Source organism: Pipistrellus kuhlii, unplaced genomic scaffold (genome assembly GCF_014108245.1).
Source record: "Pipistrellus kuhlii isolate mPipKuh1 unplaced genomic scaffold, mPipKuh1.p scaffold_m20_p_18, whole genome shotgun sequence".
NCBI classification, from domain to species: Eukaryota; Metazoa; Chordata; class Mammalia; order Chiroptera; family Vespertilionidae; genus Pipistrellus; species Pipistrellus kuhlii.
Genome location: NW_023425493.1, coordinates 22,934,410 through 22,957,508, shown reverse-complemented (window position 1 = coordinate 22,957,508; position 23,099 = coordinate 22,934,410). Strand labels below are relative to the sequence as shown.

The following is a 23,099-nucleotide window of genomic DNA, read 5'->3' as shown; positions in this document are numbered from 1 at the left end:
ATGATTACCTAGGGTGTATAAGCAAAACGTTAAAACTTTCCCTTTGTTGATGTTTAACAATGTAGAATCAAGTAATGGATTGAAAGGAAAATGTTTACATTTGTTTTAAAGAAAACTGGTATGTGGTATTAATCATTTATTCTTCATGGCTAAGTTTATTTTCCCACGTGTAGTGAGTTGTATACATGATGTTCACATACCGTTTTCTCCTTGCATGGCAGCCCACTTCGGTTCAGCAGATCCCGATTCCTATTTACGCACCACTGCAGGGGCAGCACCAAGCCCAGTTGAGTTTGGGTGCTGGACCCGCTGTTTCCCAGGCCCAGGAATTATTCAGTTCTTCCCTTCAACCGTATAGGTAAAATGCTTTAAAATTTACCATTTGTGGGTTGGAAACATTGTAATTGCTGAACTTTCTTGCCATATTCCTACTGCTGCTTTCTTTCCTTTATGAGCTAGGATGACCCTCTTATAAACTACATTAAATTATTAATCTTGTTGATTATGAACCTCAGCTTGTGGTCATTTTAGTCAGACTTTACTGAACAAAGTCAAGCCTCAAAGTTTCTTGAAGAAGAGGGTAACAACAGTCCCATGACAATTTGAAATCATAGAAAATAGTTACTAGGGGACCTAAAGTTTTAATTGTGTCCTCCTTCTAACAATTGGAAACCCAAGTCTGCTGTGTAAGGGCTGAGGCCAGGGCGGAGTGTGATAAAAGATGAATAGAGGGTCAGACAAGGAAGAGAAGTGGTGGTGATATACAGTATATGATCACTATTCAGCCTTTTACATGCAGTAACTTAGAAAATTGAGTCCTCACAAAACCATATAAGGTGGATTGTCATCCCCTTTTGACATGCCGAGTTGGGACTTGAAGGGGTTGCTTGCTTGGTTGCTTGGTTTTAACCTAAGGTTGCATTACAAATCAGTGAGAGCCTGGATTCACCCCCAAGTGGTCTCATCTCCAACTTAATGAGAGTGGAAAGTGGGGGGGGGGGGGGGTTAAGAGCAAAGCCCATGGCAAAGCTCTGTCATCATCGTGGAATGGCTGTGCTTGATTTCATTTAATGGCTCTAAGCCTGCAAAAAGAAAAATAAACTATTTCTTTAGGGCAGCTTAGAATGGTTGCAAAGTTAAGCATTAGGTTTTAGAAATATATTGGGTTTTGATGTGGTTCAGATAGAATTTTTAGACTTTATATAGAAATTAGATGTGGCGGGGCTCCAGTGACGCAATCGGTTAGCGCGCGGTACTTATAAGAAATTAGATGTGGCATCAATTGGTAATAGCTTATTTCTTTTAGATTACATAAATTACATTCCTAAAGAAGCTAGTTTCAGCTAATTAAACTTTCTTAACAGAGCATAATTATTAATAAATTAAAAATGTGGCTCTCCCATTTGTTTGTTTGTTCATTTATTTAAATAGGTTTTTATTGATTTCAGAGAGGAAGGGAGAGAGAGTGATAGAAACATTCATAATGAGAATCATCTGTTGACTGCCTTCTGCACACCTCCATACTAGGAATCGAGCCCACAGCCTGGGCACATGTGCTAATCGGGAATCAAACCCCATGATCTTCTGGTTCCTAGATTGATAATCATTGAGCCACATTTGCTGTGCTCACTTTTATTTTTTGATTAAAGATTCTTTGGTAGAATTTAGTATGTCTGTATAATTAATTATGTAGGATGTTTTGTTTTCTGATATTTACTACATCATTTAGTTTGGTTATTCCAAGAAATTCACTCCCATTAGAAGTAAACTACCTTATTTACCCCAAGTAGAAGTTATAGATTATCTTAGAATCTGTGATTAAAAATTTTAATTTCTAATTCAGAACTAGCAAATAATCTCACAAACCAATCTCCTTTTAATTGTTATTGACTGCTTGAAACATGGTTAGAAAGTCGCAGCTATTTTTCAGCTCTAACAAGAGAGTTCGGTGATTGCTTAACGTCTTCCATAGCCTGGGATATGTAACAGCAGTGCACTGGCATTCTATATCTATACTTCCCATTGTGCCAAATGTCTTGGAAGACCAGACTGTTTTTTGGGAATACAGGGTAAGCTGTATATGGCTACTATGTTAGAAGACACAGGTTTAGGCTTCAAAAGCAGTTTGTATCTCCACCACCTCATTCTGCTATTCCTCACTCTCAACCTAATCAGCTTGTATTTGTTCATAGGGAATCCCTGAATTGATATCTGCCAGCCATAGGCTTTAAGATTACTTAGGAATCTAGACTAGCACTCCTCCTTGGTAGCTTTTGTCCCTGCCACGTGTCAGTTTAACAGAGCAAAATTATATTATAACTAGAGGCCCGATGCATGAAGATTCGTGTAAGAATAGGCCTTCCCGCCGAAACTGGTTTGGCTCAGTGGATAGAGCATCAGCCTTTGGACTGAAACGTCCCAGGTTCAATTCTGATCTGGGGCAAGTACCTTAGTTGAGGGCACATCCCCAATAGGGTGTATGTAGGAGGCAACTGATTGATGTTTCCCTCTCATCAATGTTTCTATCTCTCTCCCTTCCTCTCTGTAAAAAAAAAAAATCAATAAAATATTTTTTTTAAAAAAGGATGGGCCTTCCTTCCCCTCGCTGCCAGCACTGCCTTCGCTCCAGCTCAGAGCTGAGTTTTTGCTCTGGCCTGGAGCTGCCTTGCTGCTTTCCCACACTGTCCAGAGGCCCAGAGTAGCTGGGGTGGTTGGGACCTGCATATGCAAATAACCCCACCATCTTTGTTGTGTTGATTTGCATACTCCTGATTGGCTGGTGGGCATTGTGAAGGTATAGTCAATTTGCATCTTACTCTTTTTTTAGTATGGATATTAGAGGCCCAGTGCACAAATTTGTACACAGGTGGAATCCCTCGGCCTGGCTGGCGATTGGGGCCAATCAGGGCCAACTCAGGGCAGGACTGACTGGCCTGGGGAAGGGACTGCAGGAGGTTGGCAGGCATAGGAGGTTGGCTGTGGGAGTGCACTGACTACCAGGGGCCAGCTCCTGCGTTGAGCGTCTGACCTCTGGTGGTCTGTGTGTGCCATAGCTACCAGCTGGTCGTTTGTTTGTAATGATCATTTAGTCTTTTGTATAGATAGCTATGTAATAATTGATAATATTATCTTTAATCCACTACTTTTATTTTAGTTATTTGCTCTTTATCTTAGTCTTTGTGAAGTATAGATTGGAGGCCTCTATTCCAGAGGTCTTAAGTTAGATTTCAGAATTATATTTTATTTTTAATTTTCATTATATTTATTGGGGTGATACTGGTTAACAAAATTATGCAGGCTTCAGGTGCACTCTTCCATAATACATCATCTGTACACTGTATTGTGCGTTCACCACCCCCAAGTCAGATTTCAGCATTGAGGGGATGGTTTTATTTTGTTTTTAATTTTCAGATAGTTGCTTGGCGTACATTTCAGCCTCGTAACTTACTTATAACTGGAATTTTGCACCCTTTGATCATAACATTGGTGTTGCATATTTTAAAGTTGGTAAAAGAGTAAATCTTAAAAGTTCTCATCAAAAAATCTTGTAATTGTGTGGTGACCAGTGTTGACTAGACTTACTATGTTGATCATTTTGTAATATAGGCAAATGCCAAATTACTATCTTTATATAGGTATATATGTCCATTATACCTCAATTTTTAAAAATAAAATACTTGCTGAATAATCCTAATGTGAGCTAATACTCTGCCCCATTCCATAGAGGTATTGAGGCCTCTTATAAGAAATATAGGAGGGGAAATAATGAAATACAGATGATACAAGTCAGGGCTCTTGGTGCTGTAAATTAAATGGAATGTCAGTACCAAAGAGAAGACGGTAGGTTTGGTTCTGAGCTTGCTAATAAACACATGAAACGAGAATCATTCTTGTTGTCCAAGAGGGAAAAAAAAATCTTGCCCGTTTCTGGGGAGAAGCTTTTTGCCAGAATTTTTATATAGTGGGCTCTATGGCTTGACACAGGTATCTTAGACAAGGTCTGTGGTCACTGCCTCTTTTCTTACTCTAAGTAGACTACTTGGACATTTAGGCTACTGAGTCTTACGGTTGCCAGATTCCAAATAGAATTAACTTTTAACACATCCTTTTCTCTTCAATACTGATGTAGATCTCAGCCGGCCTTTATGCAGAGTAACCTGACCCAGCCATCTGTGGTCCTTTCTGGTACTGCCATCCACAATTTCCCAGCTGTCCAGCACCAGGAACTTGCCAAGGCACAGTCGAGTCTTGCCTTTCAACAAACTTCCAGTACTCAGCCTATTCCTATACTGTATGAACATCAGCTGGGTCAGGCATCAGGACTGGGAGGCTCCCAGCTGATCGATACACATCTTCTCCAGGTAATTACAGCAGGAGCAAGAGCATGCTCCATCTGTCATTGCAGTTTTATGCAGTTTTATGGTTTAAGGACAGTTTTTAAAGAAAAAATATGTTAAAAGACAATGGAAAACTAAGGTCATCTTCCTTGTGATCAATCTAACACTGAAATTCTTTAGGATTTCTTTGAAGCTGTAACCTTGGTATCTGAATCGGAAATATTTAAAATCTTATTGTTGTTTTATTAAATTTTTTCTAGGCTAGAGCAAATCTTACCCAGGCTTCAAACCTTTATTCTGGACAAGTACAACAGCCTGGTCAGACAAATTTTTATAACACTGCCCAGTCACCGAGTACTCTCCAGCAGGTAAACTATGGCATGGTAAATTTCCTCAATTTTCTTTATCATTATTGTTGTTGTTGTTGTTGTTGTTGTTGCTGTTGCTGTTGCTTCTGTTGTTTGGGAATTTAAACAGAACCAAGATAGAGATGTGTGATAGTTTTCAGACTTTTCTCTGTGGTATCCTAGGAATTCCATGGGGTTCATTGGTTGGTCACACAGTTCCAGTCTTTCCGCCCCCACTTTCTATCCTTTTTTTTAAGTGGGTTTCCATGTAATTGTTTGTTTTAACAAAGGAGTCCATGAACGTAAACATTTGAAGGCTGTCGTTAGGGCTGTGCAGTTATGTGACAGTGATAGGTGCCTTACTTCTGCTAGAGATGAAGGAAGACTAAAGACCATCACAGTGGTCACTGTAACACCCAGGCTAGTGCAGCAGAGGGTACGTGACAAACATTGCTTACATGTATGCTTGTAATAATAATTTTCAGTGAAAATTATAAAATTTTAAAACTCTGCTAGCAATATCATTTATCGGCTTACTCTTTAAAAGTTGGTGGAGGGTTGGGTGAGAGAAGCTAGCTTTAGTCATCTTCTCATAACTATTTTTGGTGGCTATTTTAGGGGTGATAATTCATATCTATATATTACCTATTGACATTCAAAATAAATTGCTATTTGGGAAGTTGTAACTACTTTCTTACATTGTATCCCCTTGATTTTATTGTTTTGTATTTGTTTGACATATACTGTAGATTAATTGAAAGATAATTATTTGTTAGTTTCTTCATGCTAATTTGTTATACTGTTACACTTTTTTTAAATTAATTTCTTTATTGGTTAAGGTATCACATATTTGTCCTCAACTCCCCATTCCAATCCCCCACCCCACCCCATACACTTTTTTTTTTTAAATTCTCACCAACCACGTGTTTATTTTTATTTATTTATTTATTTGTTTGTTTATTTATTTTTTAGAGAGAGAGGAGGGCAGATCTCATACATGCCCAGATCTGGCATGTTCCAGATTCCACAACTTTTTAGTGTATGAGATGATGCTCCAACTAACTGAGCCACCGGGCAGGTCATACTGTTGCATCTTTAAAAAAAGAATGGAGATAGTTACCAAGCAAAAGATTTATATGTGAAGTGTACTTAATATATTATTGTTTTCTGTTTAAAATCTTACTCAAAAGAATTTGAAGAGTTGTGTTAAAGTTACAGGATATACGTACAAAAGGCTCTGTATAAGCTAATTGCTACAGCTTCTGTTTTCTTGTGCCCTAGGTTACAGTACCTTTACCAGCTTCCCAGCTTTCCTTGCCCAACTTTGGATCCACGGGGCAGCCTTTAATTGCTCTGCCTCAGACTCTGCAGCCTCCGTTACAGCACACCGCCCCCCAGGCACAGGCCCCCAGCCTGAGTCGCCCTGCGCAAGTCGGCCAGCCTTTCCGGGGGTTAATCCCTGCTGGAACCCAGCACAGCATGATCCCAACCACAGGGAAAGTAAGTGAAGAGAGATAGATGGACAGTTTGAGAATCTGATGTGTTTGGCCCCCTCTGTGTGTGTGGTTTTTTGTTTTTTTTCTTCCCCCAAATCTAATAAATCTTTATTGTTCAGATTATTACAAATGTGTTCCTCTTCCCTCCCCCCCCCTCAATTGCACCCCTCCACCAAGTTCCCACCCACCCTCTGTCCTTTCCCCATCGCCCATTGTCCTCATTCATAGGTGTACAGTTTTTGTTCTATCTCTTCCCGCACCCCCACTCCCTTTTTCCCCAAGAATCGTCAGTCCACTCCCCTTCCATACCTCTGATTCTATTATATTCACCAGTTAATATTGTTCATCAGATTTTTAATTCCCTTGGTTTTTAGTTTCACTTGTTGATAGTTACGTATTTGTTGTTCATAATTTTATCTTTATCTTCTTCCTCTTCCTAAATAACCCCCTTCAGCAATTCATATAATTCTGGTTTGGCGGTGATGAACTCCTTTAGTTTTTTTTTTGTTTGTTTGTTTGTTTTGTGAAGCTCTTTATCTGGCCTTCGATTCTGAGTGATAGCTTTGCTGGGTAGAGTATTTTTGGCTGTAGGTTCTTACTATTCATTATCTTGAATATTTCTTGCCATTCCCGTCTGGCCTGCATGGTTTCTGTTGAGAAATCAGCTAACAATCGTATGGGTGCTCCTTTATTGGTAATACCTGCTTTTCTCTTGCTGCTTTTAATATTCTCTCTTTGTTTTTTGCTCTTGGAATTTTAATTATAATGTGTCTTGGTGTGGTCCTCTTTGGATTCCTTTTGTTTGGAATTCTGTGCGTTTCCTGGACTTGTAGGTCTAATTCTTTCACCAGGTGGGGGAAGTTTTCTGTCACTATTTCTTCCAGTATTCTTTTGGTATTTTGCTCTCCCTCTTCTGGGATCCCCATAATTCTGATGTTGGTTCGCTTGAAATTGTCCCAGAGGTTTCTTACACTATCTTCAACTTTCTGGATTCTCTTTATCTTGCTTCTGCGGAGGAGTGTCCTCTGGCTCTTTGTGTTCTAAATCTTTGTCTTGATTCTTGTGATCTTCCAGTCTGTTTTTAGGACTCTGTGTAATATTTTCTATTTCAGACAATGTTTTCTTTATTTCTAGTTGATCCCTTATTATTTCTAGTTGATCCCTTTCATATCCTCATAAGTCTCATTTATTTTATCGCCCTTTTTTAAGATATTATTGAAAAGCCTTGTAACAGTGGTTTTGAACAAAATGTCCATTCTTTTCTTTTTCTCCATCTCCTTCCTTTGTGTCCTGTGCCTTGTCTGCATTTTAGTTGTTTTCCTAATTTGAAGGAATAGTTTTGTGTATTAGGTGTTCTGGTAGAGCCCAGTAGCTCAGCCTTCCCAGTTACTTGGGACAGTCTTGGTGTAGCCCTTTGTGGGCTATGTGTGCAGTCTTGTTGTTAAGCCTTGCTTATCACTGGGAAGCGTTGATCTCCAAGCCAATTGGCTGTGAGGATCAGCAGTGTCTCAGCTAGGAAGGCTTTTGTACTCCACTTGGATGGGGCGGGGTCTTGGGGTGGCGCAGGCAATCTTTGGTTCCCTGTCAGTCTCGCCTTAGAAAAGTCCTGTTCGTGGTGAGTCTCACCAGATTGGTTGCAGACTCGTGCACCTCTTTGGTGAAGGTGCAGACAAGCTTTGGATTCCGGCCAGTCCCTCCTTAGAAAAAGCCAGCCTCTAGGAGAGCTTCTGTGCTCAGCTTGGATGGGGAGGAGTCTCGGGGTGGTACAGACAAGCTTTGTTTTCCCTTCGGCTCCTCCCCAAGTCCCGCAGTAATGGCCTCTGGCTTCACACACCTCCAAGAGATCTCTGCCCACTGCCTGACAGTCTGGCCTCTCCATGACGGGCCATGTATCAGAGCAAAAGGGTGATTCTGTTTTCCTCTCCAACAAGAAAGCCAGCCACGCCTTAGCTGTCCGCCCTCTTTGTACGCAGGGAGTAAGCCAGTAGCGAACTCGGCCCTTCCTCTCAGCTCACTGGGATTAAGCCAGCGCCTTTTCGTGGGCTCAGTTCTCCGTATCTTCACAGTTTCTGAGGTTCAGTGTGCCTTCTCTCTTCTTCCCAGATGGCAGAGCCTCCTCTCAGCCAGCCGTCCGGTGCTTCAGGGCAATGCCTCCCCTGTTTTCCAGTTCTAAATTCAAATTTGTTGTGGTAGGCTGCATTCGGGTGTCTACCCTATGCCGCCATCTTGGTTTCTCCACCCCCCTCTGTGTTTTACCTCATAACGAAGAATTCACAAGTTTTGTGGGAGAATTGGATTTATACTGCTTCTCAGACTTTCAGCCACAAGTTTGGCCTTGTTAATTCCATGGTACTTAAAACTTGGGTTTTGGTACTAAGGTTCTTTGCCCTTTACTAGATTAAGTCTTCACATATAGAATATTAAACACAGCAGGTTAGCTTATGGGATTGCAGAAATGTTAGGTTTATTTTATGCTCTTTCTCAGATGTCTGAAATGGAACTAAAAGCCTTTGGAAGCGGCATTGATATAAAACCAGGCACACCTCCAATCAGCGGAAGAAGCACCACACCCACCTCTAGTCCCTTCCGGTAAAGTGGGCATTTGCATTTGCTATAAAATTCCCAATAACTAATTACCTTTTGTTTGTTAGATGCATGCGGTGTCGCCAGTCCTGTGGTAAGCACAGACATTCTGATAGTTTTATGTGAAATATTAAGCTATTGAATTATTAAGAATATATTTGTTATACTGTATTTGAAGAACTTTTTAATACAGGGCAAATATAGCCAGTATCCTTTCTCACCTCTGCTCCTCCAATGTCTTTCCACTGCTGTGATGTTTGGTAACTCACCTTGGTAATTCTCATCAACTACCAAGTATGATGAGTCTGCCAAGCGCACTGTCTACAAATCGAATAGCATCATTAACCCAGCACTGCCATACTGACCAGTGACGACTTCTTTCCAAGGGCCACTTCCACAAGTCCGAACAGCCAGTCCAGCAAAATGAGCAGCATTGTCTATCAGAAGCAGTTCCCGTCAGCCCCTGCCACTGTGAGAATGACACAGCCTTTTCCTACACAGTTTGCACCCCAGGTGGGCAGATACAAGTGAGAAATGAGTATGATTTACTTGCAAATGCTTGCTAACCTGGCGAATTCTCTGATTTTATAGTCTTGCCCTATTATAACCAGTTCAGAAGCAGTTTTTAATAAGTAGCTTTTTATTAAACAGTAAATCTAACATTTAAGCGTAGACTCTAGGTTTTTTAGCTAGACACAGGTAGCTATATAGTTCTAAAGCAGACAATAGAAATAGTCAAAAGATTCCCCACACAGCTCTGATCCTTTTATTTCAGTCCTGTTCCTTTTATCTTTTTGAAGAAGTTGACTTTTCAGAGAAGGGTCCCAGTGCTTAAAGTTTCCTAGGTTTTTTGGTTTGTTTTGGGGGTTTGTTTTGTTGTTGTTGTTGTTGGGTTTTTTTTTTTTGTTTTTTTTTTTAAGATAACTGTAGGTGAGGTAAATTTTCCAAAAGATAATTCTAATCTATATATTAAAATGTTGGTTTCTCTTCCCTTTGCTGATCAGGTAGAAGGACTAACTTAAGTTGATAACAACACTCATAAGCTAGAATTGGCACCTGAAATATTTGCCAAATAGCATTATTTTTTATTTAGATTTAGATTATGTTTGGAGTAGGTGTATGCCTTTTCTGCAATTATATCTTTTTAAAAAGGCATCCCTGTCCCCGTTCAGAATCTGTAGCTGGGCACTGGCATGCTGCACTGTCTTCCCGTAGACTCTCCCAGCATGGCCTGCGGTTCTGGTCCCGGTGCTAGAGCACACAGATCTGCACACTTCCTTTCCTGGCGGAATTGGTGCACATTGACTCTGGGATAAGCCAACCTGGTCTAGTTGGCAAAATAAAATTTTTTTAACAGTTTAATGTTGTATGTTTTGTTTTTTTCACTCAGATTCTCTCTCAGCCTAACCTGGTCCCTCCATTGGTAAGAGCCCCACATACTAACACCTTCCCAGCGCCCGTTCAGAGGCCGCCAATTGCACTGGCCAGTCAGATGCCTCCTCCGCTGACCACAGGCCTCATGAGCCATGCTCGTTTGCCACATGTAGCCAGGGGTCCTTGTGGATCACTGTCTGGAGTCAGAGGCAATCAGGCCCAGGCTGCGCTGAAGGCTGAACAAGACATGAAGGTTAGTACAGTGTTGGCAGCCGCCAGAGCAACCGTCTGTCTCTGAACCATGTCTTACGATGCTCTGGACCCATAACTGCATATCCAGGCATTCATTGTCTCAGTAGACTTCACCAAGCTAATTGCTTTTATTTGTTCCCTTTTTTTTTATTATTATTATTATTACTTATTTTATTTTTCTCCCTATTCCCCCCACCTGTTTTTGTTTTTTTGTTGTTGTTGTTTTTGCAACTGTTGTCAACAAACAAGTTAATATTTTAAGCTCTGTGGCCAAATGAATTGCTTATAAATTAAGTATTTGAGGGAGATCTAAGTTTAGCTGCTGCATTTTTTGGAAGAGTAAAAAAAGGTAATATGGACTATTATAGGCTTCCCCATTTTCTTTAATTTTTTTTTCCCCCCTCCCTCATTCTCTTTCTCCCCACACCTTTTCCCAAAGTTAAGATATAAATCATGCTTCAGAGAAAACTCTGGAATGGGTAAGACATGATGCTTGGCTTGATTTTTCTTCCCTGAGTCATCCAAGTCCAATTTTCTTCTCGAACTGTTTTCATACTCCTTTTTGCCTGCCACCTGAGGTGGCTTATTCCACAGCAGTTTGTGTAGCTGTGTAGTTGTAGATGAAGAACTCACAAAAGCACTTTGGGATCCTTCGCAATACAAGGCACTGGTGACCGTGAGGTGTGCTGATGCAGGAGTGCCTTGAGGAGTCTGTGTGGGGACAGTTTTGTAGCATAAACTTTACCTGTCTGCCTGTACAGCCAGCTGAGTCTTTATGTCTGTGTTTACTTAGACTTCACTTTAGAGGTCTTCTTAATTTTGCCTGTTTTGTCACCAATCTGTATCTGGTCAGACTAGAACAAAGAAAAGCTTACTGCTTACGACCAGGGAAATGGCCGTGGTTGGTTTTACTCTGGATTAGAAACATGTTTATGATCATTTGGTTGACGGGCTGGAGTTTTTTTTCTGGGTTGATATCCCTTGTTTCTGATCCTGAGTAAGCACACTTAAAGACTACCCTGCAGTGAAACTCTGGTTAACATCCCCTACTTTACTAAGGCTGTGTGCCTAGAGTTTCCCTCTGTTCAAAACTGTGACAGATACTAGTCTGTGTAGAAATCTCTGGGCACTGTTTGGCCTTGGTTTCCAGTTTTGTTCCTGGCTCCTCGGCAGTTGATTTCTCATAAATTCCCATGTTGGAAATGGCATTGGAGCTTAATAATGGGGTGGAGGAGGGCATCAATTTCTTGAAAATTGTTTCAGATATTTGGATAGTATAGAACATGTAGGGTTTTTTATATGCAAGAGGTGTAGAAATCTTTGTTACAGTGGTATAATGTATAGGCCTACGTAAGTATAATCTTGGGGCAATTAGTCATTAAAATGAGGCAATTATTTTACCAGCTCAGAGTGTGGTAGGAGCTATCAGAACTTAGTGATGCAGTGAAGTCGTAGTTACTAATTTCTGATGCTCTTCCCCTGCAGAAGAGAGCTGTGGGAAGAGGACTCAGCCACAAGACATTTGGTCCTAGGTGTTGGTAATGCCACAATATAAGTGCTTCCTTTTCATTTTATTTTAGACCACATACTGATAACTAGAAGTTTTTAAGTGTAACATATATGTTTCCAAGTTCACAAGCAGTCTCCCTAGATAACATATGGTATCAGTAAGGTTTGTCCCAGAAAAAATATAAAGTAACAGCAATTCCTATTTTGTTGCTTTGTAAGAGGGCAAACTTTGAAAAGGTGGTGGGAGGTGGTCCTGCTTTTTCAAATATTAAAGGAAAAATCACTGAATGTTTTCAGATATAGGAAGAAATCTATTCATTAAAAGCTGAAAAATCAAAAAGAGGTACTTTTGGTTTGGACCAAACCATCGTGGGAAAGCTATTGGTGATTGGTGAAAGAATTCAAACAGAGTGATTGACAGGCTTTGGTGATGCTGCAGCATCTTCAGTTGTTATTTCTTATTCTTTAAGGCAAAGCAGAGAGCAGAGGTTCTTCAGTCCACGCAGCGCTTCTTCTCTGAACAACAACAGAGCAAACAGATAGGCAGCAAGGCCCCGAAGGCGGACAGCGACCCGAGCAAACCTCCCGAAGCCCTGACTGACGCGCCCGGTGCCTGCCAGGAAAAAGCCGAAGAAAAGCCTCCTCCCGCACCCACAATGGCCACCAAGCCTGTTCGGACTGGACCCATCAAACCTCAGGCCATCAAAACCGAAGAAACAAAATCTTAAGAGGCTGTGGTTTATTGCAGGGGCCTGGGGAGGGGAGAGGGGATGAAGGAAGGATGCAGACAGCTCATGCCAGCAGCCAAAGGGATAAAATGGTCTGTGACACTCTCCTGTCCCGAGCTCAAAGGTGCAGCACGGGGACATAGGAGCCATTCACACTGACACAGGCTGCACCCGTACAACGAGGCTTTGCCAACTCACACCCACTACACAACACCCCCTCTGTTGATGGCCATGCATCTCAGTCCGGATTTACATACAAACACGTGCACACATTCTTGGAGTGTGTACCATTTAGAACTCAGTCCTTATGGTTAGAATGAGACACCAGAAATCAAGAAAGTAACACGGCATAGGAGTAGCCCAGCCTGAACAGCACATGGTCCCAGCTGGTAACACACAGTGACTCTCCCTTCGGCCTGTGGATGTGGTGGTGGCACTGGTGGGCGCGGTGGTGAGCAGCTGACAAGAACGGGCTGCCCAGAGGCGCCTACGTCTGCCCCGGGCAACCTGCTGCTTTTATAACATGGTAATTGAGTTGAACACAAAGTATAGTAACTGATATTCCTTCTTCCTGGATGAACGAGCAATGGTGGTGCAATAGCGGTGTCAGCACCCTCAACACGCCCGGTGGGCAGTGCCCGCTGCTGCTGCTTTTTGAAATGATGCTGTGCTTTGGTCGTGGCCCAAGCTGTGACGTGTTGCTGGGCTTCGCTTCTGTGGAGCACTGATCACTCACAGCGGGTTTGGTGGATACTGGTTGGGGCAAGTCCTGCCTGCCTCCACTTGGTCATCTTCCTATCAGTCCAGTGAGGTGTGTGGGGTTATTGTTTTGTTTGTTCGTTTTGGTCTTTCTGAAACGGTTTGAGGTGATAGCCATGAAGAGCAGTCAGTACCTAGAACTGTGCCACTAAGGAGAGGAAAGTCTGTCCGAGAAGGTGCGTTTCTTCCCAGAGCCGCCGTCCCACCCTTGGGGCCTCTGCTGGGAAAATAGAATCAAGTCTCAAACAATGCCTTTTTAATTGTATCTCTAGTATTATAGACGTAGGGCAGTACTGTATCATACCTCTGTGAATGTAAAGTACCTTGTACCTGCTTTATGATACGTAGTAGTGACCGTGCTTTATCAGAGCTGTTTTTAATGACGTTATTCTAGAGTGTTTTCTTTCCAGATGATGATGGAGAAGCTTAAAAGAAAAAGAAAAAAAAATGGTGCCAGGTACCACAACAGTAACAGAACTGCTGTTTTATGGAGATTTGTTTTTTACTTTTTTCTTTTTTTTTTTTATTGGAGTGTGCTGGATGTCTATAATTTTGTTCAGATGACTGCAGAACCTGGAAAGGCTGTTGCTGCTATTGATGCATAACATACTGCTATTGGTCTTTTTATATAAATAAATATATATATATATATATATATACATATATATATAATTTGAATTTTTGGAAACTAGCTGTGCTGTCAACTTTGGAAAAACTATCCCAGTTGTACTGTGTTGGGTTGGCATTGTACAGAAATTAACAGCCATATTGGTCTAGAAACGTTCAACATAATTTTTTCCATTTGTACAGGGGTAACGCACTGTATTAAATATGTAAGGTCTTAATCTACATGGGTTTGATTACAGAAACTAATAAAGTATTCTCTAAATAATGAGTCTTGGAGCTTCTAATCCATTCCTGAAATCTGAAGCAAGGCCTGTCGTGCACAGTGAACAACAACATGCAGAGACTGGTTTCTGACTTGGAGGAACATCTTGGCTCTGTACACAGTCCCAGTCGTTATCACCTGCACAAGGAATTTGATTTGTCAATTACTTGGCTTGTTGCCTAAAACCCCTTACCCAGAAGCATGGCTTCCAGCCTCAGCTTTAGGAAAACTAGTAATTCAGTCACTATTGATCTGTGCCTTCTTTACTCATGGGCCCTATGATTCTTAACACATAAAATAAGTACTAATAGCTCTACCTTTGAAGCCAACCTTTTCATGGTATAGCTTTTCTCAAGAGATGCTCCAAATTGGCGTGGTGGAGGAGGTTCAGAAAACAAATCTGTACCAAAGAGCTGTAGCCTCAAATACTTGCCTTCTCCAGTTCTCACTGGTTTCCATATTCTGGTCCTTAAGTTCAATGCTAAATTTTCAGAGCTTTCATTTGCAAGCCAAATTATCTTAATTTGCTCAGTTGATCATTATTAACTTGAAATGTCACTAATACCTTAGGCCCTTTGCTGGCTAGGGTCTCCAATGGGGAAAAATGACAGAAACCTACCCAAAGTAAGTAATATTTGTATAAGGGCTTCTCTGCCATATGATACCTCAAATGACGTTGCATTTAGTAGTTGATAGTGGGTTAGTGACAAACTGGACATTCTCTACCCCTTGGACTGCTGCTGAGAAGGAGCGTATGTTTTTGTCCTTAGCTAATGACAAGTTGTGTTTTATGGTGGAAGAAAAGATGGGGCGTGTAGGGTTGGGAGGGTATTTTGAAAAGGCCTCTTATTGACGTTTTCACAATAGAAGTTAGAGAAAGTGAAGCTCATACTCTTAGCCAGGGGCAAGATGTAGAAGGTAGAATCAGAATGCATCATGGGTTTTAAAAGGTGGAGAGTAGACTAGCAGGACCTCCATGTTGTAGGCTTGTAACAGCTCACCAAGGTTTTTCACGTTTGACTGCAGCATTATCATAGCTTCTGAGCACTTTTGGTATTTTCACATCCGCTTTCCAGTCTCCTCACAGTTAACCATAGCTCACCTGTTTATGAAAATCACCTTAACTTGATTACATTTTAGGTAGACATTTATTTTTCATCCAGTCCTCTGATTAAGCCCATGTCACCAGAGAAATGATTCCTTGGTTCTTTTCCTTCCTCCATCTGCTGGTCTTCACTCACCCTCAGGTGTAGGGCCGAGTCTGCTGTTGGCACTCAGAGCAGGGGCTCTGCCTTTTCGCCGGTTTGGCTTAGTGGATAGAGGGTCTGCCTGCAAACCAAAGGGTCCTGAGTTCGATTCTGGTCAAGGGCACATTAGTTGCTGGCTCCTCCAGCCCAGGCCCTGGTCAGTACACATGCAAAAGACAACTAATCTGTGTGTTTCTGTCTTTCCCTCTCGCTTCCACTCTAAAAGGTCGATGGAAAAATACCCTCTGGTGAGGATTAACAACAACAAAGCAGGGGCTCTGTGGATTTCTGAAAAACTCAGAAGACTGGCATCCAGTCTCAAGCATAGAGTGCTGTTGAGTTTCAGTAGAGAAGTTCATTTCTATTGTGGGGTGAACATGATATGACATCACTTGGATTCTTTTTAAAAAAAATATATATATATATATATATTTTATTGTTTTTTTACAGAGAGGAAAAGAGAGGGACAGAGTTATAAACATCGATCAGCTGCAACCAAGGTACATGCCCTTGACCGGAATCAAACCTGGGACCTTTCAGTCTGCAGGCCGACACTCTATCCCACTGAGCCAAACCGGTTTTGGCCACTTGGATTCTTAAAGTAAAAGTCCTCGACTATTTCTGGACTAGTGGCCAGTTGGGTGAATCAAACATCATGGATGCCTCAATTGCTTGATTTTATTTTTTCTTAAGCCTCACCTGAGAGTATTTTTTCCATTGACTTTTAGAGTGGAAGGGAGAGAGTAGAGAGAGAGAGACATCGATTGAACCTGCAACCTCAGTATGTGCCCTTAACCCTTGGCGGGAAGCAAGCCTGTGGCCCTTCAGTGTGAGGGCCGGCGCTTTGCCCACTGAGACACCCTGGCCAGGACTCAATTGATTGGTTTTAGGTATAAATTTATTTCCACCCAATCTTTAGATGAAGCCTATGCGTTTCTTTGGATGTCTGCTAAACTAGTCTTGCATGTCACTTCAGATGCGTCTGGACTACAACACACTCCCCGGGGCTCCCAGATAGAGCTCAGTTCCCCACAAGGCCATTGCACCAGCACAGGAACAAGATAAAAAACAGGCCATTTTCGAAATCGGTACGGTCACCGTGTTCCTTCAGAAGTTGATATCCAATACTGTAATTGCTTCTGATACATTCAGGCCCCACACAGAAATCTTTATACTTCGACAGCCTTCCACATTCGGGAGACTTCCGTGATGCTCTGGCCGAAGGAATCAGCTGGGAACACAGCGCCTGAGGTTCTGATTCAGCTTAAGTGACGGGTGGATTCCCACCTGGGGCTCAGCACTGCCGAGCCCTGGGAAAGGAGGGAAGAAAAAAATTGGGCACCTGCTTTCAAAAAGTATAGAATTGGGTTCGTGAGGAAATTGGAAATTGTTACACTTGCGCGTACACGTGTATTCCTCGCTGGGCTAAATGCACCTAGAAAAACATTTTAAAATGCAACAACAAAAAAATTAAATTAGTGGATTTTGCAAATATTTTCTCCATCCTTGCAACATCCGTAGGAGAAAGAGAATAACTCTTCTTTATAGGCAAGAAAACAGGCTCATCAAAGTTAAATGACTTGCCCAAGATCACTCAGCTCAAAGGTGGGAGCCCTGCCATCAATCAAGTCTTTTCAAAGCCAAACACCTGCCACCTCAGCAGGAGTTCTGTCAATCCCCAGAAAGGTGAGATAGAAGGTTCTGGTGGGGCTGGGAGGAGAGGTGGTTCGCTTCTGAATGTAGTCAGTGGGTATTATGTTCGCCAGCCTCTGCGTTGGTGCTTCCTCCTTGCCTCTGGCAGAATGCCCTTCCCCAGCTCTGCTCTCCAGACCCACCTTCTCCGGCCAAAGGGCCACACGGTTGGGGGTTTCTCCACTGCTGCAGGGATCATTTGTTTCAGCTGCTACCTTCTTAGGACGTAAATGACCGTCATTAACTCAGCATCCTGGGGGAGAGAGCCTCAGGAGGATAAAAGACAGGGGAGGCACTCTCTCCTTTCCTGAGGAGGAGGTGGAGTGGCTGAAATGTGGGCCCCGAGTCTACCCTAGCTGAGGTGTGGAAGGGGTTCTAGACTGAGCTGATCTGGCATCAAAAGGTAAGTCAGCTGGGCTTCCTCTTAAGAAACAAACTTTTCCAGCCAGAAGACCGGCCTGGCTCCTCTGAGGCTGAACCCATGGGGGTTGCTCAGCCCTGTCGTGGAGAGAGCACCACTGGAAGCCAGGCGGCCCCCCGTGGCCCTGGGGGGACACAGAACTTCTCTGCTCACCCCCCCCCCTCCTTTGTTTGATGGGACCTTAGCACCTGCCTGAGTCCTGTGAAAGGACACCCTGCAGGGTAGGCACTAACTGGGTGGCCGCTATGATTGCTGTTAGCAATATGGAGCCTGGTCCCCAGCCCCAGCTTTGTCCATGTCCCCTCCCTGTTCTTTAGAAGGTAAGTGCCCTGGGAGGAAAGCTCGGCAGGTGTCAGCGATGCCCCACAGGCCTGTGAGAGTTGGGCTGAGGCAGTGGCCCCCCCGTCTGAGGGGAAGCAGCACCATTCGAGGGCCCAGCTGTGCAATCCGGGGAGAGTCAGTTCACCTCCCTGGACCTCCATTGCCATATTGCAAGATGGAGGAAGAACGCCTGTCCTACCTCAGGGATGAGGGGCCCTTCCCCCCTTCCCCAGGGCAGGTATTTGAGGAAGTCCCTGCTTCAGGACAGGGTTGGGGCTGGGGACCGCTGCCGGAAGGACCCCCAGGCAGGGAAAGCCCTCCGCAGACCTTGCCAGGCTGGACCAGTAGATTCCTCTCACCCTGATGTCTGTGCTGCTGGTGCTTGTGTTTTAGACTCACAGGTGAACTGAATCTAAATTCCTCGCATCCTCTGAGCACTAGGCCATGGCTCAGAAGAGCCCTGCAGGCAACGGCCTGAGCTTCCCCTACAAGGACCTGGAGTACGAGGTGGCCAGACGCAGGCGCACCATGACCACCAGGTACGCGGAGCTTGGCGGTCGGGTGGGGGCCTGCAGCCGCTGGAGACACGGGTGAATGTCAGTGTGTTCACATGTGTGCGCCCATGACGGGGAGGAGACCGGTTTTGTGAATGAGAAACTGCTTTGTCACCCACTTGGGGGACCAGACGAGGGTGAGGGTGCTGGGATGAGTTTCAGATCCCTGGCTCTCAATTTGGGGTGATCAGGTTGCTAAGTTCTGAGATACCCTCTTAGTATAAAAATGTGTGAGTTTGCAACGTGTGGGCACAGCAAACCCTGAAGCTTTCCGTTACCCCGAAGGAGGCTGTAGGCTCCCTGCAGGCAGGGACGCGGTCCCCGTCCCCGAGACGTGCCTGGTGCCCAGTACTGAGCTCCTGGGGCCCTTAGGAAGGAAACAGTGTGCCTGCCGCTGGGTGGGGAGGAGGGGTAGGGGACCAGAGGGAGAGGGGGCACGGGGGTGGAAGAGAAGGTAAAACACTGGATGCCTAATTACATTTGCATTTTAGACAAACAACAAAAAGTTTATTTGGCCAAAGTACACCTGTGCAATATTTGTGATATGCTTATAGTAAAACATCAGTGGTTTATGTGAATTGCCCGTTGAACCGGGACCCTGTGTTTTCCTCTGCTAAATCTGATGGGTCACTGGGAGGGAGCCCCCTCTGTCGGGTCTGAAGACATAGTGGATAAAGGTGCCTGCAGGACACAGAGGGAGGGAGGGAGGGAGGGGGAGGGGGCTTTCATTTCTATTATATTAAAGCTGAGCCCCATCAAACTCATGTGCAGCCAGACGCCTTCCCCGCGGTGTGCCGGAAGGTTCTGCGGAGAAGCTGAGTCCCCGGGCGGAGGAACGCTTCCCGCCCAGCCGGTGCCCACCTGTCACTCGTGTCGGTTGCATGGAGGGACGGGTTCTATGCTCTAGTCCTAAGGAATGTGGCTCTAGAGTTTCTGCGAAGAAGCCTGCGTTGAAGTGATTCTAATACAGGAAATGGGAATAAAGAACAAAAATTGGCAGGGCTGACCCTTCTGAGTTGTCAGGTTGGGTATCCGTTTAAAAATAATGACTTTATTACACCTGATAAGTTAGCCAAAATGAATTTTTTTTTTAAACATTGATTTAAAATATGGACCTCTATCCAATATTGTGAACAACGCTTGCGGACCTTGGAGTTTATTGGAATATAAGATGCTAGTGAACTGCTAAATTAGGTGCAGTTTCTTAGTTCACATTGGATATGGGTTGTTGGAAGCCTTTTCTGATCGGTGTACATGGCAACCACTGGTTTAGACTGTCTTGGGTTGGGGGCTGTGGCCACTGTGCTCTGACATGCACGCGAGAAGGAAGAGGCCCCCTGCCCCCAATTCTGGGGCGTCTCCTAGCCCACACATGACCCCTCCCCATTACTCCACCTCCATTGAGCAACAGTGGGATTCAGCGCTGAGAGAAACGGCAGTGAACTTGGGATCAGGAGGTCTGAGTCTGCATTCTAGTCCTGCCTTTTACAGGCGACAGGACAGGGGTCAATTGCTATCTGTCTCTTACTTCCTGGGCTGAGAATCTGCATGTCCTTCGTTTCCCGTGCGTTTCTAGTCCCTGGAACAAAGCATGTGGTTGGGGACAGTTAAACCTGGGATTGAAGCACTCGATGGGCTGGCCTAGTTCCTTGAAGGCAGGGTTTGCCCAGCCCTGGGTGGGACGGAGGTGGAGGTAAGTTAGGCGGAAAGGAGAGTGGGAGTGAGCCCAGAGCTGAGCTGGCGGAGAATAGCTGGGATGCCAATGAAACGCTGAAACTGGAGAGATGGCTGGTAGGGGTGGACCCAGGGCCACGGCTTCCGTGGGACCCGGGCAGACAGCCGAGTTCCCTCTGAGACCAGTGGACTCGCAGTTCAATTCTTCTAGCGTGAGACTCATTTCACCAGGTGGCAGCTCTGTCAGCGTCTGTGAGTCAGGAAGCGGCTGTCTTTTGGGGCTGGGGGCTGAGGGGTCTTTTTTTTTCTTTTTTCTTTTCTTTAAAAAAATCCTATCTTTGTTTAAAATGACACCCATGATGCCTTTCCCTCCCAGAGAAGAGGTGCTTACCAAGGAAGGTGAGGAAGCCCTGGTGAGGAAGCTAAAGGGCTTGGATCAATTCCCTTCCCCTGACATGGCGGACCGCCCACCCCCCCCAGCCCCGCCTCCCTCTCCAGCTGACGACCTCCAAGTCTCCTAGGCACGCAGCACGTCAGCCATCTTGAACTGGACTTTGGCCTAAAACTCCAGAGGACAGTTTTGGGGAACTTTGCCTTGTCTTTGAAGACTGTCTTGGAAGGTCTTTGTTCCTTCTTTCCTGTCTTCTGCTCCTCACCCGCTGTGGCCCATTGTCATCCTCACCGATGCTATAGAGTCATCTTTGGTTCTGAGAGCCTCGTCTGTGATAATGTGTGTATATTTACCGTTAATTTCTGTCATGCTGCTTAAATGAAAAAAAAAAAAAAAAAAATCAGGCCTCCATGTTGGTTACTAAATCTGGATGGTGACAAGCCCAGGCCTCTGAGACTTCCCAGATCCAAGCTCCAGAGAACCTTGAGGTGTTTGGATTTTTGAAACTCAGCCTGTGGCCTAAGGGAGCTACATCGCATCCCCGGGGCTGGTGCGAGGCAGGCGGCAGGTCACATTGATGGGCAACACTTTTAAAGTTTGCTTCCAGGAGCTGTCAAGCTCATTAACGGGAGAAGTGTACCTTGACGAGCAGCCGAGAGCAGAGGCCTCACTGGGGGGGGGGAGTGTATGACTCAGACTCCAAGCTCCAGGTCCCGCTGATCCCAGAGCACCAGGAAGGATTCTCATGGCTCCGAACAGCCCGAAAGCATCACATGTGATCGTGGGGAGGCATCCTTGGGTGCCATCGCTCATATCACCACCTTTTCCTAGAGCCTCGGTAGGTGTCCGCTCACCACGCTGGCCCTTGACCGGCGCTCCGGTCCCCTTGCCCGCCCAGCCAGCGGCCGGGGAGTTGGTGTAGAAGCCAGGTTCCTCACCCGTGGCTGCGCAGCAACGTGCATCCGGGGTGTGTGGGGGTGCACCACAGGCCCCTGGCATTGCCCACTGGGCCTGCGACACACACAGGACGTCATCCCAGTCCCAGGAGGAAGCAGACCTGCGCTGCCCAATAGCACAGCCACTGGCCACAGGTGGCCACTTAGGTGTAAATCCATTAAAATTAAATAAAATGGAAAATTGGCCTCCTCAGTCACACTAACCGTATTTCAACAGCCCAGTAGTGACTTTCGAGGCTGGTGGCGGCCACCCTGGGTGGTGCTATTGGGCAGGTGGCTGGGCCAGAGGCCGAGGGGCCTGGCCACGGCCACAGTCGACGCAGCCTCGGCACACAGAGGAGGGGGAGGAGGGAGGGGCTAACAGACGAACTCTTGGGGCGGTTTTACTTCCCATTGTTGCTGAGTAAGTTTCAGGGCGGTTTCTTTCTGCTCGTTTGTGCAAAAACACATTCTTTATATATATATATAAACACATTCTTTATATATATATATATATAAATTTATATATATATAAATTTATATATATATAAATTTATATATATATAAATTTTATATATATATATATATATATATATATATATATATATTTTTTTTTTTTTTTTTTTACAGAGAGGAAGGGAGAGAGATAGAGAGCTAGAAACATTGATGAGAGAAATCATCGACTAGCCGCCTCTTGCATAACCCCCATCAGGGACGTGCCCACAACCAATGTACATGCCCCTGACCGGAATCGAACCCGGGACCTTTCAGTCCACAGACCAACGCTCTACCACTGAGCCAAACCAGCTTCAGCCAAAAACACATTCTTGAGCACATCCTATGCTGGCGGGGCAGGGTCCCGGGGGCACATCACTGAACAGAGGGCCGCCCGCCTGCACCCATGAGCTTACACTTCAGTGCGGAAAAGCGTGGACCGTGTAGTCAGTGGGTTGCATCACATCAGGGGATGAGGATGCAGGAACCGTCTTAAAATGGGACGACGGGGTAAGGGAGTGGCAGAGAAAGCAGCAGAGGCGAGCTGAGACGGGTGTGTGTGTGTGTGTGTGTGTGTCTGGGTAGGGCACCTAGGAAGGTGACATCTGAGTAAGGACTTGGGGACAGTGATGGAGTCTGGTGCGTGGGCATCAGGGCCAGCGGGAAGGGCCAGCGCAGAGCCCTGAGGACCAAGAGGGCCTGGGGGCCTGGTTGTTGAAAGGACAGCAGGGGCCAGGGCTTGGCTAGAGTGGAAGGAATCGGGAGACATTAGGAGATGAAGTCACGGCGGGGGGGGGGGGGGGCGGAGGCGGGGGCGGGCAGGGGCATGTTGGGGGTCTTTGCAAGGACTCTGCTTTTGACTTTGTGTGAAATGGGAAGCCGTGGGGTGGGAGTGGGGGGTCAGGAAAGGAGAAGCACGGTCTGGCTGGTGTTTCAGTGGGCCTCGCTGGCCGCTGAGTGGAGCTTGGGTCGCATGGGGAGGAACACACACTTCAGAGGAACCCAGGAGAAAGGCCACAGTGATCTGGACAGGAGCAGCTGGGTGTGTGCACTTGACAAGCCTTTGGGCCCCAGATAGTTTGGGGCATGAGAGCG

At 44.9% G+C, this 23,099-nt stretch overlaps 2 protein-coding genes across 32 annotated transcripts in view; both read left to right on the top strand.

Annotated features, from left to right (window-relative positions):
* Nucleotides 1-14,280, top strand: part of PRRC2C (proline rich coiled-coil 2C) — a 65,688-nt gene extending 51,408 nt beyond the window's left edge. For 8 of the 31 annotated variants that reach the window (XM_036442979.2, XM_036442981.2, XM_036442983.2 and 5 more), the window contains 8 exons: nucleotides 222-358; nucleotides 4,130-4,361; nucleotides 4,598-4,720; nucleotides 5,966-6,184; nucleotides 8,666-8,769; nucleotides 9,150-9,276; nucleotides 10,154-10,390; nucleotides 12,369-14,280. In XM_036442979.2, coding sequence (XP_036298872.1) covers nucleotides 222-358; nucleotides 4,130-4,361; nucleotides 4,598-4,720; nucleotides 5,966-6,184; nucleotides 8,666-8,769; nucleotides 9,150-9,276; nucleotides 10,154-10,390; nucleotides 12,369-12,626 — 1,437 coding nt within the window. In that variant the 3' untranslated portion in view covers nucleotides 12,627-14,280. Of the gene's footprint in view, nucleotides 1-221; nucleotides 359-4,129; nucleotides 4,362-4,597; nucleotides 4,721-5,965; nucleotides 6,233-8,419; nucleotides 8,617-8,665; nucleotides 8,770-9,058; nucleotides 9,291-10,153; nucleotides 10,391-11,874; nucleotides 11,928-12,368 lie in introns of those variants that run through there. The other 23 variants (XM_036442982.2, XM_036442980.2, XM_036442991.2 and 20 more) reach the window with 21 other exon arrangements.
* Nucleotides 14,281-18,014: 3,734 nt separating this feature from the next.
* Nucleotides 18,015-20,704, top strand: MYOCOS (myocilin opposite strand). The gene is made up of 2 exons (XM_036442010.2): nucleotides 18,015-18,494; nucleotides 20,560-20,704. The coding sequence occupies exons 1-2, from the start codon at nucleotides 18,400-18,402 to the stop codon at nucleotides 20,702-20,704; spliced, it is 240 nt and encodes a 79-aa protein (XP_036297903.1). The 5' UTR covers nucleotides 18,015-18,399.
* The last annotated feature ends 2,395 nt before the right edge of the window (nucleotides 20,705-23,099 follow it).